Here is a 16,298-nt window from a genome sequence, read left to right as displayed (position 1 = left end):
GGGCGTGCTCGGTCCTCCTTTTCCTGTAGTCCACAATCATCTCCTTAGTCTTGGTGACGTTGAGGGATAGGTTGTTATTCTGGCACCACCCAGCCAGGTCTCTGACTTCCCCTTATAGGCTGTCTCGTCGTTGATCAGGCCTACTACCACTGTTGTGTCTTTTGCAAACTGTGATACTGTGATTAGGTTCAGTTGTAGGTGTATCTGTGAGTAGGTGCAGTTGTAGTGTCTACCAATTGATAGTTGAATGCATATTACATGCAAGTGTAATGATAGCACATTATGTTCTATATTTTCAGAGTTGCCAGGTTTGCTCCACGAGGTGAAAAACCTAAAGAGGGAGAGAATGAGACACAACTTCAAAGGGTGTCTGTGTGTTTGGTTTATGCATGATGACCAGAATGAGGAGTAGAGATGAAAGGAGGTGGTTGAATTAATCCCTATTCACTTTCTCTCGAACTGTCTGTCATATTGTGTGTTCCCAGACACCATGGCTAGTGGATCCACACCTATCTCCAAAACTCACATTGGTGAGAGAGGAAACACAGTTTCTAACTGTGAGTGTGTTTGGTTTAAGCATGATGATCAGAAATATGAGGATTCGAGATTGAGAGTAAAAAATATGATTAGAAGGTGGGGGTTGAATTAATCTGTATTAAATCTCTTTAACTGTCTGTCATACTGTGTATTCCCAGACATCATGGCTGGTGGATCTACACCCTTCATCCAAACCCCAAAAGCAGCACTCCAAGACATAGCCGTCACAACCCTACGAGACAGCATGGTAGGGTGACTTGAGCTGTAAAGGTAAGGTGACCTTGAGCTGTACAGCGGGGATGCAAACTAGTCACAATTTGAATACAAAAACAGGTGTATTAACATTAACAATACAGCAAGCAGAAAAATATTGTATGCATGTGCAGTTTTGCTTAATTTAATGTAAATGTTTAATGCATATTATAGTGCAATCATTATTTTTCTTGTGTTTTAATTTATAGAGTGCCATATAGGATTATGCAAAACATATTCACGAAACTATTTCTCGTTAAAACCACAAGTTTCTATACGTTTTTTTTTGTTATATACAGTGGGGCAAAAAAGTATTTAGTCAGCCACCAATTGTGCAAGTTCTCCCACTGAGGCCTGTAATTTTCAAAAAAAAAATCCAGAAAATCACATTGTAGGATTTTTAATGAATTTATTTGCAAATTATGGTGGAAAATAAGTATTTGGTCAATAGCAAAAGTTTATCTCAATACTTTGTTATATACCCTTTGTTGGCAATGACAGAGGTCAAATGTTTTCTATAAGTCTTCACAAGGTTTTTTGTCCCATTCCTCCATGCAGATCTCCTCTGGAGCAGTGATGTTTTGGGGCTGTTGCTGGGCAACACGGACTTTCAACTCCCTCCAAAGATTTTCTGGAGACTGGCTAGGCCACTCCAGGACATTGAAATGCTTCTTACGAAGCCACTCCTTCGTTGCCCGGGCGGTGTGTTTGGAATCATTGTCATGCTGATAGACCCAGCCACATTTCATCTTCAATGCCCTTGCTGATGGGAGGTTTTCACTCAAAATCTCACAATACATGGCCCCATTCATTCTTTCCTTTACACGGATCAGTCGTCCTGGTCCCTTTGCAGAAAAACAGCCCCAAAGCATGATGTTTCCACCCCCATGCTTCACAGTAGGTATGGTGTTCTTTGGATGCAACTCGGCATTCTTTGTCCTCCAAACACAACAAGTTGAGTTTTTACCAAAAAGTTATATTTTGGTTTCATCTGACCATATGACATTCTCCCAATCTTCTTCTGGATCATCAAAATGCTCTCTAGCAAACTTCAGATGGGCCTGGACATGTACTGGCTTTTTGCTCACCGTTCTTGTGATAATTTTGACCCCACGGGGTGAGATCTTGCGTGGAGCCCCAGATCGAGGGAGATTATCAGTGGTCTTGTATGTCTTCCATTTCCTAATATTTGCTCCCACAGTTGATTTCTTCAAACCACGCTGCTTACCCATTGCAGATTCAGACTTCCCAGCCCGGTGCAGGTCTACAATTTTGTTTCTGGAGTCCTTTGTCTTGGCCACAGTGGAGTTTGGAGTGTGACTGTGAGGTTGTGGACAGGTGTCTTTTATACTGATAACAAGCTCAAACAGGTGCCATTAATACAGGTAACAAGTGGAGGACAGAGGAGCCTCTTAAAGAAGAAGTTACAGGTCTGTGAGAGCCAGAAATCTTGCTTGTTTGTAGGTGACCAAATACTTATTTTCCACCATAATTTGCAAATAAATTCATTACAAATCCTACATGATTTTCTGGATTTTTTTTCTTTCTCATTTTGTCTGTCATAGTTGAAGTGTACCTATGATGAAAATTACAGGCCTCATCTTTTTAAGTGGGAGAACTTGCACAATTGGTGACTGACTAAATACTTTTTTGCCCCACTATGTATAATACTATTTTATAGTAATCCTATAGTACTTTTTCGTAAGGGAAGAATCACAATGTTTTTAAAAATCTTACAATCGGATTTGGAAAAATAGCACTGGAGTCACACCTACTAAAAAAACAATATTTGAGACAAGAATGAAAATCTTTAGTTTTAATAGTGCTGCATAACAGAACAAGGACTTACGCAATTTCACCAAAGACTCTTAAAAGAGCCTGTGATGATAGGGTAAACTACGATGATCACACTTAGATAAATCTGTATACATCTTTTTAAAAAGAGACCCATTAATAAAAGGACAAGAAATTACCAAAACAAAATCTGATTGGACAGAGGAAAAAGTCATCCTTCCACCAAAGTACCTGAGAAAGAAAAAACAACCTTCTTATGATATACGCACATTTCGGAAGAACCGTTGAAAATAATAAATTTTTGAAAACGAGTTTTAAAAACACGAGCTTTGAGAAAATATATATAATGCACTTACGTATCTGGCACCTCACCCATCAATAAGAGACTTCAACATGGATGATATGGGGGAAAATCTGATAAATGTTTAGACAGGAAACAAATTATCAACTTTCATAGGATGTATAGTTCCAGAGTGCCTGGGTTTTTCTCAAGTAAAAATAGGCTACAGGAACCACATGTATTAAACATCCAAATACATCTCACAGCTGGTTTCCTTTGTGCAAGAATCATAGCTGATGGTAATAAATGCTACTGGCTAGGGGAGATTCTTATTTATTTTTTTTACAATGTGAAAGTAACAACTGAGTTGGACAAAGGTAAAACCTGCACTTGAGGGGCTGAAGTTTTTTTTTCACTTTACAGGGTAAGTTATTACTTCCTGCAGTTAGCTCAAGTCATAAAATGTCTTATACAATGGGTGCTGGGCAAACACTCCATAAAGTTCTGTACACAGGTTGACAGCTGGTGGAATAACATGCCCTTTGTCATGGTGTACATCAAGGGTTACAGAAGAGACAGTTCACCTTAACTGATCAAACATGTGTTTAAGTCAAATAAAATCATCAATAGAATAAGGGTGAGTGGGTGATTGATTTGCATTTCATGTGCTGATCAAACAAAATGTGTCTAAAATACAATTGTTGGACATAGAAACTCTATTATAGCATAGAATTGTCAGTTTTCAACAGGTGAAAGATATTTAATCAGATCAGGTCCCCATTCGTGGCTCTGCAACACACCCCAAAGTGTTATGAGTAATCTCAGATGCAATAACATTTTCTCTTTAAGACTATGGGAATCTAATTGGATGAAAAATAGTGCTTCTGGAAAATCCATGTACTTGGTCTGTCTTAAATCCTTTTTAGTGTCATAACAGTCAAGACTTTAAAGAACAAAAAACATTGGAGTAAACCATTTTTCGGAGAACATGAAGGCTAGATGCTCAGAGGGTCTTTGTAGTAGTCATTTTTCAAAATACAAACTAAAGTAAGAATACATCATTCAAATTTCATGGCGTAGTACAGTATTTACACCTGTTTTGAGATGGTTAATGTTTTCGGTTGGAAAGGCAACAGCATTATAACTTCTGTAGAGCAGCTTAGCTTAGTCGAGGGGTTAATGTCAGTTGCCATTCTAACACATACAAAAGGCTTCATCGCAGTTTGCCTTCATGATCCAGCATTACCTGGCTGCCAGGGGCCAGAGATGGAGAATATGGGGGAGAAATCAAATGCGGTAGTTCATAGGCTGTAGTGCCATCTCCTTATCTGAGACTGCTTGTTCACAGGAACTGCTACTCTGTGTCTCAGAGTCCCTGTTGATAAATCCTTATTCATTATGATCTAAAAGGCAAAACAAATCCTTTATCAATACTTTAACTCTGACCATTTGTGAATACGCCCAGATCTTTACATCAGATGTGTAAGTCACCTAATAGCCTGATGATCAAATCCATGACCAACTTGTTCCACCCATACTATTTCTACATTAACGATAATTCATTTTGCCTGCTCCCAAACCTACTCCTGTGAACAAGCAGCGACCTTTTCATTAGTTCGAAATTGCTGCCGCTGGAATAACAACCCTGCTCTTCTCCTTATGAAACCACTCTGTCCCTTTTAATTAAACGTGTACCAATTGAAGTGGCCATAATGAGTCATTGATAAAAGGCCGGCACCTTCAGAACCATCAAGTTTTTCTTTTTACACATCCAACACAGCAAAACACACAATCTCAGTCAACGACGAGTCGCATCAACACTGTACAAAGTAAAAAGAGTTCATCTTGTAGAGATGGAACGTCAACTCCACACTGCAGAGAATAAATCGTTTGAATAAGAGGCACTGGACGTAGTTCAAAGTCTCTGATTGGTTGCTTCAAGATTGTCACTTCAGCATGCCGCTCCGCACTGTATTCACGATCTGGTGAGAGACAGAAAAAGGTGAGCGTACATCTTGTTTTTCTATTGGAGACAGATGTTTGCAGGTCTCACTGACTTATTCTGATATAAAAAGGGAGATCTGAAAGAAATCCATTTCATGTGCCTGTTGTTCACATTGTCATATTTTTTATTTTGCTGATATCAGGTCGTTAGATGCCCAAGAGAGGGTCTCAAACGCATTGTGACTAAAGCTGTGTTGCCTATCTACCGGAAGTTGATATGCAACTTCTTGTTAGCTTAGCTTGTTAGCATACAACTTCATTAACAATATCCATTGAGAACACACAACTATACCACGTAGCTAAGCTAAGAATGACGTGAATAATCAGGTCAATAAACGCTGGGTAGTTAGATAGCATATAGTTAATATACTGGTAAGTTCTATATATTAGTAGCCAACTAACGTTAGGACGGTATCTAGCTAACATACCGGTACATAAAAGCAACTGCTGTAATGATATGCTACGTGCTTTGTAAGGTTAGAGAAGTTAAAAAATTAACAAACCAATAAGCATACTACATACTCAATTTACGTCACAAATAGAACGGTTAGTGCAGTTAGTATGAGTATTCAGACACAGCTTTTAGTCATCATTGTTGCTATGAAAACCACTGACAGCCTCCAGCTGGTTGCGTTGAGAAAAAAAAAACCTTGCTACATAAACATCAGCATAAATCCAGCAGAATACTAGCTGCATGTCTACCTTGGTAAAAGGGGGAGGGTATTTATCAGACAAATCCTCGATAGTCTGGAAGCTCAGAATAAGTACTCAATGGTTAGCTCTAATACAGCATTCAACCAACAGCACATCTACGAGACACCATGTCTTCATTTAAAATGTATTGAAAACCCTAAAAAGGGAAAACTAATTACATCTTTTCACATGGTGAAATCCAGATCCCTTGGAGTAGGTGGGCGATGGTCTTATCTAAAATATTTACTTGTCCTTCCTCTCTCACTCAATACTGTCTAAACATTGAAGTAGAGAAATGCACGACAGATGTTCAAAGACAAAACAAATGACATGATTATAGGAAGTGAGTGAATCCAGTGTTTTCCAGATGATAAGTGGCAAATATCATTGGACAAATAGAGGAGATTTGTGTCTTATCAAATGAAATGTTAGTCACATGCACCGAATACAACAGGTGTAGAACTTACAGTGAAATGCTTACTTACGAGCCCCTGACCGACAGAAAGTAGTATGTACATGTAGGTAGGTAGAGTTAATTAAAGTGACGATGCATAGATGACAAGAGAGTGGCAGTGGTGTGGAGAGGGGAGGGGGGTGCGGCAATGTGAATAGTCTGGGTAGCCATTTGACTAGATGTTCAGGAGTCTTATGGCTTGGGGTAGAAGCTGTTTAGAAGTCTCTTGGACCTAGACTTGGAGCTCCGGTACCACTTGCCGTGCGGTAGCAGAGAGAACAGTCTATGACTAGTGTGGCTGGAGTCTGACAATTTTTAGGGCCTTCCTCTGACACCGCCTGGTATAGAGGTCCTGGATGGCAGGAGGCTTGGCCACAGTGATGTACTGGGCCGTTCGCACTACCCTCTGTAGTGCCTTGCGGTCGGAGGCCGAGCAGTTGCCAAACCAGGCAATGATGCAACCAGCCAGGATGCTCTCAATGGTGCAGCTGTAGAACCTTTTGAGGATCTGAGGACCCATGTCAAATCTTTTCAGTCTCCTGAGGGGCAATAGGTTTTGTTGTGCCCGCTTCACAACTGTCATGGTGTGCTTGGACCATGTTAGTTTGTTGGTGATGTGGACACCAAGGAACTTGAAGCTCTCAACCTGCTCCACTGCAGCTCCGTTGATGAAAATGGGGGCGTGCTCAGTTCACAATCATCCCCTTTCTCTTGATCAGATTGAGGGAGACGTTGTTGTCCTGGCACCACACAGCCAGGTCTCTAACCTCCTCTCTATAGGCGGTCTTGTTGTTGGCCAGAGTGCATAGCAGGATTTTTTATAAGCTTCCAGGTTAGGGTCCCGATCCTTGAAAGCAGCAGCTCTAGCCTTTAGCTCAGCGTGGATGCTGTCTGTAATCCATGGTGTCTGGTTGGGGTACGTACGGTCACTGTGGGGACGACGTGATCAATGCACTTATTGAAGCCAATGACAAATGTGGTGTACTCCTCAATGCCACTGGAGGAATCCTGGAACATATTCCAGTCTGTGCTAGCAAAACTTTCCTGTAGCTTAGCATCTGCTTCATCTGACCACTTTTTTATTGATCTAGTCACTGGTGCTTCATGCTTTCGTTTTTGCTTGTAATCAGGGGGACAGAATTATGATCAGATTTGCCAAATGGAGGGCGAGGGAGAGCTTTGTATGCATCTCTGTGTGTGGAGAATAGGTGGTCCAGCTCTTTTCTCTCTGGTTGCATATTTAACATGTTGATAGAAGTTAGGTAAACTGATTTAAGTTTCCCTGCATTAATGTCCCCGGCTACTAGGAGCACCGCCTCTGGGTGAGCATTTTCTTGTTTGCTTATGGCGGAACACAGCTCATTCAATGCTATCTTAGTGCCAGCCTCTGACTGTGGTGGTAGGTAAACAGCTACAAAGCATATAGATTAGAACTCTCTCGGTAGGTAATGTGGTCTGCAGCTTATCATGAGAAACTCTACCTCAGGCGAGCAATAGCTCAAGACTTCCTTTCGATATCGTGCACCAGCTGATGTTTACAAAAATACATAGACCAGACGGTGCTGTTCTATCCTGCCGGTACATCGTATAACCAGTCAGCTGTATGTTGATATTGCTGTCATTCAGCCACGACCCCTCGATGCACAAGATGTTACAGTTTTTAATGTCCCGTTGGTAGTTTAATCTTCCAAATAACTTGTCCATTTTATTCTCCAAAGAATGCATGTTTGCGAGCAGAATTGAAGGGAGTCAGGTTTATTATTTATTACTGTGCCTATGTTTGTGTTGCTTCACAATCCCCACTGTTCCATAAGGTGTTTTTTTAAAATCAAATTTTACTTCTTGCATCAGTTACTTGATGTGGAATAGAGTTCCATGTAGTCATGGCTCTATGTAGGTAACCTCAGATTGTAACAGGACATAGAAATGTTGTATTTGTGTCTCCTTACCCTGTGACTGGCTGGTGGATCACGAGCAGAAGCTTTCGTTGTCATGGGATACCGTGTGTAAGGGAATAAGGCTTTCACACTGTTCACTGTCCTCTGGCAATCTGAGGGAAGAGGCCATGACCATGATCATAATCACTACCTGAATGGGAACAACTAGCATTCAGATAAGAATTGAGTGCAATCACAATATATCAAATTAGCGCCATAAACGCAAAATAATTTAAATACAATACCAGCAAGCCTAACGGCAACTAACACTATCCATTGTCCTGAATTCAACGGGGCACATTTCAATTTGGGCAAATTTAAGTGTGTGTGTGTGTGTGTACACAATTACTGTGAAAGTCAAACCTTACAAAGCATTGGCCAAGTAAACAGTAGGCAACAATACAAAGAGTAGCAAGTGTTTTTCCCAGTACCTTTGAATCCGATGTTTTGAGCGGCATATGAAGGCAAACACTCTTCGTAGCCCCACCATGACGGGGTCCCAGTTGTTGTAGTGGCATAACAGAGTGGCGATGAAGAAGGAGAGGAAGACTGGAACCGCTCCAGCGAAAAACAGCCAGGAGAAACTCACCTGGGGACCGAAATATAGCAATAAAGAATGTGATAGCTGCTTATATAGTACACCTATAGATGTACAGCAAGTGCCAGCTGCCTAACAGTGGGTCAAAAACATTCCAATACTTGCAATAAAGCTACATGTATAACAATCACCACCATCTCAGAAGGGTTGCTTCTTACAAGATTAGTGCATTGTACTTGAACTTCAGTGTTACTAGCTAGCATGTCATGCATTTATGAAATGAGAGTTGTTGACTTGACATCTCAACAGACTGGATATCCAACATCAGAAGCATGGGAGTTTTCTAACTATTGGCACACAAAAAAAAACATGCTATTTTTAAACTCCAAATGATGCTATATCCCATGCAGTCTACTAAGGGAATAGCTTCTAAGGCTTCAAAGTTAGATCCCCACAGGCAGACAGACAATGCTCACTCATAACCTTGCTAGATGATACCCTGTCATAAAATTCATTACGCTAAGTGCCATGTGACAAAGCATCCATCACAAACCAATTGCACTTTATTTGACCTATAAACTGACACACCACCTTTGGTAGAGCAGCCATGCTCAAGGGTGTGATGGCAACAGACATGCAGTAGTAATAGTGCCCCCTCTTACCTTCTGCATGCATATGTCTGCTATGATGGACAGTGGGATGGTGAGGCTGAGGGCCAGAGTGCCTATGAGGGAGGAGGTGAGGAAGCAGCCCCTATGGAGAGAACACACAACATTATATTGAACACACAACAAGGTTACAATTGAATCAAATGCAAAAATACTCCTCTCACGCAATAAAATAAATAAAAAATAAATTTTTCTTTACCTTTATTTAACCAGGCAAGTCAGTTAAGAACAAATTCTTATTTTCAATGACGGCCTAGGAACAGTGGGTTAACTGCCTGTTCAGGGGCAGAACGACAGATTTGTACCTTGTCAGCTCGGGCTCGGGGATTTGAACTTGCAACCTTCCGGCTACTAGTCCAACGCTCTTACCACTAGGCTACCCTGCCGCCCCATAAAAATGTATCACTTGGCATAACTCTGCATATCACGCTATAGCCCCGTGGTCACCAACAGGTCGATCTCCTACTGTGCTGGCCAATCGGATTGCTCAAATCACCGTGCCTACAGCCAACACGACCAAAATTGGATACCAGCCTACTGAGATTTCATAACTTTCAAAACCATGACCAGAGAAAGACTGTTCATGAATGCAGCAAAGAGCTGCTGTTTTTAGGAGTGCGTTCATGTCTAGGTTTTTATTCAGTCCCATCAACACTTTTTATTCAACATCATTACATAACATGCTTCTCCATACTTCCACTCATGCTGCAGCTGCAATGAATGAGGAGCCAAGTGTATCGATAGGCCTGCGTTTTTATTATCAGCGTGTCATGTCCATTTTAATATTGAGGAATATTTCACTTTCTTTGGTCATAGGAACAACATGAATTTGTGCATGACGAAGATGCGGTCTGACTTGAGCTTCACCATCAGGTGGAAGACGGTGTCCCCTCTCTCTGTTCAGTCTCACCAGAGGAAAGGAAGGAGAGAGCAGGGACCGTGAGAAGCGCTGAGCCTAATGCCATGTTCAAAACAACTGGGAACTTCAAAATCTCCGACTTCCAACATTCAAGACAACTGAACTCTGAAAAAAATGAGATCCGACTGGACAAAATAGTTTTGAACGGTCATCCAACTCGGAATTCCAAGTCAGAAACTCTTTCAAGAACTCAGAATTTCCGACCTGAAGATCACTGACGTCATCATTTGACCATGTGTCTTTTTTTTCTCTCTTTTTAAAAAAAAATATATATATATTTTTTTTTAAAGCTTACTGCACAAACCTCAATACTACAGAAGAGTTTTTATTTTGGTAACGTTACATTTGGTAACGTTTTTTTTAATTTTTTTTTTATAAATATGAGCGGTAGATCTCAGCTTGCTTTTTGACTGTGAAAGTGATCTTGACTGGTGACCACTGCTATAGATAGAGGGACCAATCTTAACCCGAGATATGTGTGGGTAACTTACATTCTGGTGCATATCTCCCATTCACATCAATGCATAATTGACGTGCAAGTCCAAGTTACGCACACATATTGCAATTTCTGATTCAAGATACATGTTTCTGCACAGTGTGTGTTTCTGCAGTGTGAATAGCAGAGTGGACAAGGAGTACATATGCGGTCATTCAATCAATCAAACCAATCAATCCATTCATTCATCAACCGAGACGCACCAGAGCCAGAGGAACTCTGAGAGCACAGTGCCGATGAGGCCGTTGATGAGGATGTAGGTCCACACTAGCTTGCTGGGCAGCTCAAAGGCCTCAAAGCCTGTGTAGTGAAGCACAAGGAAGCCTGGCCATAGGAGGAGCAGGTTGAACAACCCCACAAATCCTAAGAGACACAAATAATAGAAGATGACAACTTTATTAATACTGATGTGTTGACATTTAGTGCTATTTGCAGGTGAAAATGTTATATATTACATATTAAACATTTAATTGAATATAATTACTTTATACACAATTCAGGATTGTTATATCATTATCATTATATGGAGTTATATCAGTGAAAAGAGCATCTGAGCATCTGAAAATCAGCAACAGACCAAGCTGCGACACCTGACCTAACTATGATCTACTTACCAAAGAACATAGGGATGTCCAGCTTGTCCTCCCGGTCCACCTTCCTCTTGATCATGACGATGTAGACCGCGTACAGCGCAGCCCCAGCCACCGACCACAGGGAGCCTGAACATGACACGACTTCATCACGTTATGTTATGCTAATTACATCCCCTTTCTCATGGTTGCTCTCCAAATGTTTTTTTTCTGCAATGCAAGCAAACGTGACATCGTGGCATGGCTTGCACGTCTAGAGATGATTTCATGCTTAAATAATACATTGTATTTATATAGCACATTTCTAGGACACAAATCAAGTACAGTACAAGACATGACAAATACACACAACATGAAGAGGGATAGAAAAGTAACAGGAGGAAGGAAAAAAAGACAAACAAAAACAAACAAGGGTTTTGAGGAAGGATGTTTATCTGGAGCACTTCTTATATCCATTGTTACCTGTAGCACCTTTCCCGTCGGGACTGTCCATGCTGGAAAAACTGACCAGGGCCACTCCTCCCATGCTATGGGGAAAGGGACCAGACAAACAATGTAACTACAGATAGTAGTAAGAAGCCAGAGTAACTACAATTATTTAGCTGACGTCATGGCTTACCACAGAGCCACAGCTAAAAGCTTGGACAGAGTAAAGCGGTCACTGCTGTTACTGGGAAATACGGCCGCCAGGATGAGGGTGAAGAGACCTGGCGAGACAAATACTAGCGAGAATACCAACAACCTGTACAAGCTAACACCCATTCTGTTTTCTAACAACGTAACATTTCTTTGCAACAAAGTTTTTACAAAGGAACAATAATGACATTTTTATTTTCTTTTAAACATCCATGTTTTTTTTCTTCCCCATTGTAAGATCCTACATGTAAAATTAGCTGAGTAAAGTCATATTTAGTGTACGGACTCACCTGAAGTGGAGGACAGAACGTTCACTATGGCAACCGGAGTGTCAGACAGGGCCTCTTGGTAGGAGAGGTTGGCGAGGAACCACTGGAGGGAGAGCAGGAGGGGGATACGGGTCAGCATGACACACTTCTAATGTGTACCAAATACGGTAGATTGACGATTACTCATGTGTGTAGTCTTCCCTCAGCTCTGGGTCATTGCTCATGTGGGAAATGAGTGATGATACAAAGATTTGTTTACAAGCGCAAAGTTTGTAAGATAAACGAGTTCAGGATTCTGCATGCATAATGTGTTATTTTACACTAATTTACACTATTCATGAAGGGCAAACCCCAAAGCCATGACTTGTTGGGGGGGGGGTCATTCCACCTCAAAAAGCACAAGAAAGAGGGTAGACACCTGCCATCTCAGAATGTTCTTAAATCGTTTCTGTAGTTAAAAACAGGTAAGACTAGCATTCCTGTAACATTTTGTTGAAATATAATTTGATCTGAGAAATTAAGCAAACTGATCGCACCCAAATTGGCCACTTTAAAATGTTAGGATTCATATAATATTCAATACATTAAAATAACATCCGATTTGAACCTCCAAAAAATTCTAACAATGAGTAAGACATGATGATTCCAAAATAAATGGTAAAAAGCCACCCACGGAATCCCCACGCCAATCCCACCCTAACAACGAGTATCTACAGTCGTGGCCAAAAATATTGGCACCATTGCACTTTTTTCAAATAATGCACCATGTCTTCCAGAAAGCTATTGAAAAAAATATTTTGGTATCCACATATCATATCTTCGGTTTGCAGTTGAACAAAACAAGAATAATTTACAACATCTTAGCTTATTCCACAAAGAAGTCATATATGACCCAGACAATATTATTGGCACCATCTAGAAGTAGTTAGTTACAAATAATTTGATTTCAAGCAGGTGATTCTTCTTTACTTTGGAATTAAACTCACCTGGGGTGCCTGCAATATAAAAACACACTAATTCAAACAGTTTTAATAGAGAAAACGACTCATTCTCCCTGTTCTGTGTCACTGTGTGTACCCCAATGAGCATGGAAAAAAGAAAAATGCGAATTATCTGAAGAGGTCAGACAATAATATATTTTTAAAGTGTTTTTTAAAATTTTATTTAACTAGGGACAAATTCTTATTTACAATAACAGCCTACCGGGGAACAGTGGGGCAGAACGACAGATTTTTACCTTGTTAGCTCTGGGATTCGATCCAGCAACCTTTCAGTTACTTGCCCAATGCTCTCGACAATCTCAAATCTCCAGAAACCTTGATGTTCCTGTTTCCACCGTACATAATGTTATCAATATGTTTAAGGCCCATGCCTCTGTAACCAACCTCCATGGACATGGTTGCAAGAGGAAACTCGATGGAAGCGAAGGATTGGTGGAGAAAGCACCTCGATCAACTGCCACACAGATTCAAGACATTCAGACCCAAGTTAAGAGAGTTATTTTTTTCATCCTATGTAATGTATTCCCAGTGAGTTTGGTGATGTTTTTTTCCCCTGTTCAGAGAAATAAGTCACTGAAGCTGTTAGGTTTATGTCCTATCCTGCATCCTGATGCTACCAGGTCTGACCACTAGATGGCACTGTTCCAGGTGTTTGTTTTTAAAGAATTGGATTGGAGATGTGCTACAAATGCAAAAAAGTTAGCATTTGAAACAGCGGGCAGCTAAACAAAACCAAAGCATGGGTGACATGTCTGGTGAGTATGCAGGCCGTGGAAACCTGAGACATTTTCAGCTTCCAAGAATTGTGTACAGATCCTTGCAACATGTGGCTGTGCATTATAATATAATAATAATAATAATAATATATGCCATTTAGCTGACGCTTTTATCCAAAGCGACTTACAGTCATGTGTGCATACATTCTACGTATGGGTGGTCCCGGGAATCGAACCCACTACCCTGGCGTTACAAGCGCCATGCTCTACCAACTGAGCCACAGAAGGACCATTATCATGCTGAAACATAGGCGATGGCAGCAGATGAATGGCGCGACAATGTGCCCCAGGATCTCGTCATGGTATCTCTGTCCATTCAAATTGCCATCAACAAAATACAATGATTTTCAATGTCCTTAGCTTATACCATACCATAACCCCTCCTCCACCATGGGGCACTCTGTTCACAACATTGACGTCAGCAAACCACTCGCCCACAAGAGGCCATACACGCTGTCTGCCATCTGCCCGATACAGTTGACACCAGGATTCATCTGTGAAGAGCACACTTCTCCAGCGTGTCAGTAGCCATCGAAGGTGAGCATTTCCCAACTCAAGTTGGTTATGATGCCGAACTGTAGTCAGGTAAAGACCCTGGTGAGGATGACGAGCACGCAGATGAGTTTCCCAGAGACGGTTTATGACAGTTTGTGCAGAAATTCTTCAAGTTGTGCAAACCCACAGTTTCATCAGCTATCTGGGTGGCTGGTCTTAGACGATGCCGTATGTGAAGAAGCCAGATGTGGAAGTTCTGGGCTGGCGTGGTTACACGTGGTCTGTGGTTGTGAGGCCGGTTGGACATACTGCAACATTTTCTAAAATGACAGAGATGGCTTACGGTAGAGAAATGAACATTAAATTCTCTGGCAACAGCTCTGGTGGACATTCCTGCAGTCTGCATGTCAATTGCACGCTCCCTCAAAACTTGAGGCATCTGTGGCATTGTGCACATTTTAGAGTGGCCTTTGATTGTTCCCAGCACAAGGTGCATCTCTGTAATGATCATGCTGTTTAATCAGCTTCTTGATATGCCACGCCTGTCAAGTGGATGGATTATCTTGGCAAAGGAGAAATGCTCACTAAAAGGGATGTAAACAAACCTGTGCGCAAAATTTGAGAGATACACATTTTTTGTACATTTAAAAAAATGTCTGGGATGTTTTATTTCAGCTCATGAAACATGGGACAAACACTTCACATGTTGCGTTTATATTTTTATTCAGTGTAACTTAATTTCTCAGAGATCCAATTTTATTTCAACAAAATAATATTGCAGGAATGCTAATCTTATTTGTTTCTCACTACAGAAAGGATTTCAGAACAATCTGAGATGGTGGGTGTCGTGACTTGCAGAAATGACATGGAATGACCCTGGGGGTATTCTTCAGCAAACACACTGCAGCAAAATTAGCAGTACTACCAGCAGTAACTCATCAATGACAATAATAAACTGTGTAGTTAACTCACCTACTACTGACACTTAACAGCAAAAGTTTAACTACTTAGATTAAGTTGACAGACGTAAAAAAAAAAAATACATTAAAAAAGCCTTTATTGCCTTAGGCAATTGAACCAAATCTCAAATGTATATACTCCAAAGATGTATTTAAGATACTGACTTTTCTTCCAACTTAAAACAGAGGTGCCCAGCTCGTATACTAAAGTTCGAGAGTCTACCAGTTTAATAAATCTACAGACACTAACAAAACAAGTTCCCACACTATAACATTTTTACTCACCACAAAGCAGAAGAAGAAGCTGATCTTGGCCACGTCGGTGACGGTGAGCTTGCCCACAGTGCGGAGCATGGACTCCTGGTCCTTGGCGGCGGGGAAGGACATACGGGACAGCTTGGCTTCCAGGGCCTGTGTAGATGGGAGCTGGCGCACCTCCATGATGTTGCTGAAGCGCACCCGCTGTTTTTTAGAGGCTGAGAGGCGGGAGGATAGAGGGGTGCAGAGAATACGAGAGACAGTGTTTTAGGCCTTTGTGTCTTTGTATAAGAAGTTAATAAAGTGGTAGCTAGATGGATCACAGCGTGACAAATGAAATGAACGAGACAATGAACCCTTAATCTAACGCTTGCTTTTATTCTACTTATGTAAAAAAGCAATGAGTATTTAGCACAGCCGTTTTCTAAAAAGCATCCGGTGCCGTATACTGGGCTTTTGGCACAAAAATAGCACGGGATTAAATTGGGCAAATTTGATTGTACACTTGAAAGTGTAGGGCCCTGGAACCAAAAATGTACGTAATCTCCAAATGTACTATAATCATTCTATAACGATCGACAGATAAATATGTAATCGTTTCATAATGAGAAACAATCGAGGAAACTAAGCCAGAGGGTCACTCAAAAAGGTCAGACCCAGTTCTCGTGAGTCAACCTTTTCTTTCAACTCACTCATGGGTCAAACTTGAGGGCCATCACATCTCACAGCTCATCAGAAACAC

The 16,298-nt window shown here is 41.0% G+C and overlaps 1 protein-coding gene across 9 annotated transcripts in view; it reads right to left on the bottom strand.

Annotated features, from left to right (window-relative positions):
* Positions 1–2,590: 2,590 nt before the first annotated feature.
* Positions 2,591–16,298, bottom strand: part of LOC118367184 (solute carrier family 35 member F5-like) — a 34,463-nt gene continuing 20,755 nt past the window's right edge. For all 9 annotated transcript variants that reach the window (XM_035750319.2, XM_035750321.2, XM_035750318.1 and 6 more), the window contains 10 exons: positions 15,584–15,774; positions 12,089–12,170; positions 11,782–11,869; positions 11,625–11,689; positions 11,187–11,291; positions 10,776–10,935; positions 9,152–9,242; positions 8,383–8,540; positions 7,964–8,064; positions 2,591–4,845 (listed from right to left, as the gene is read on the bottom strand). In XM_035750319.2, the coding sequence (XP_035606212.1) occupies positions 7,983–8,064; positions 8,383–8,540; positions 9,152–9,242; positions 10,776–10,935; positions 11,187–11,291; positions 11,625–11,689; positions 11,782–11,869; positions 12,089–12,170; positions 15,584–15,774 (1,022 nt within the window). In that variant the 3' untranslated portion in view covers positions 2,591–4,845; positions 7,964–7,982. The remainder of the gene's footprint in view (positions 4,846–7,963; positions 8,065–8,382; positions 8,541–9,151; positions 9,243–10,775; positions 10,936–11,186; positions 11,292–11,624; positions 11,690–11,781; positions 11,870–12,088; positions 12,171–15,583; positions 15,775–16,298) is intronic.

The sequence above is a fragment of the Oncorhynchus keta genome, chromosome 34 (assembly GCF_023373465.1).
Source record: "Oncorhynchus keta strain PuntledgeMale-10-30-2019 chromosome 34, Oket_V2, whole genome shotgun sequence".
In the NCBI taxonomy this organism is placed as follows: Eukaryota; Metazoa; Chordata; class Actinopteri; order Salmoniformes; family Salmonidae; genus Oncorhynchus; species Oncorhynchus keta.
This window is presented reverse-complemented; position numbering and strand designations above follow the sequence as displayed.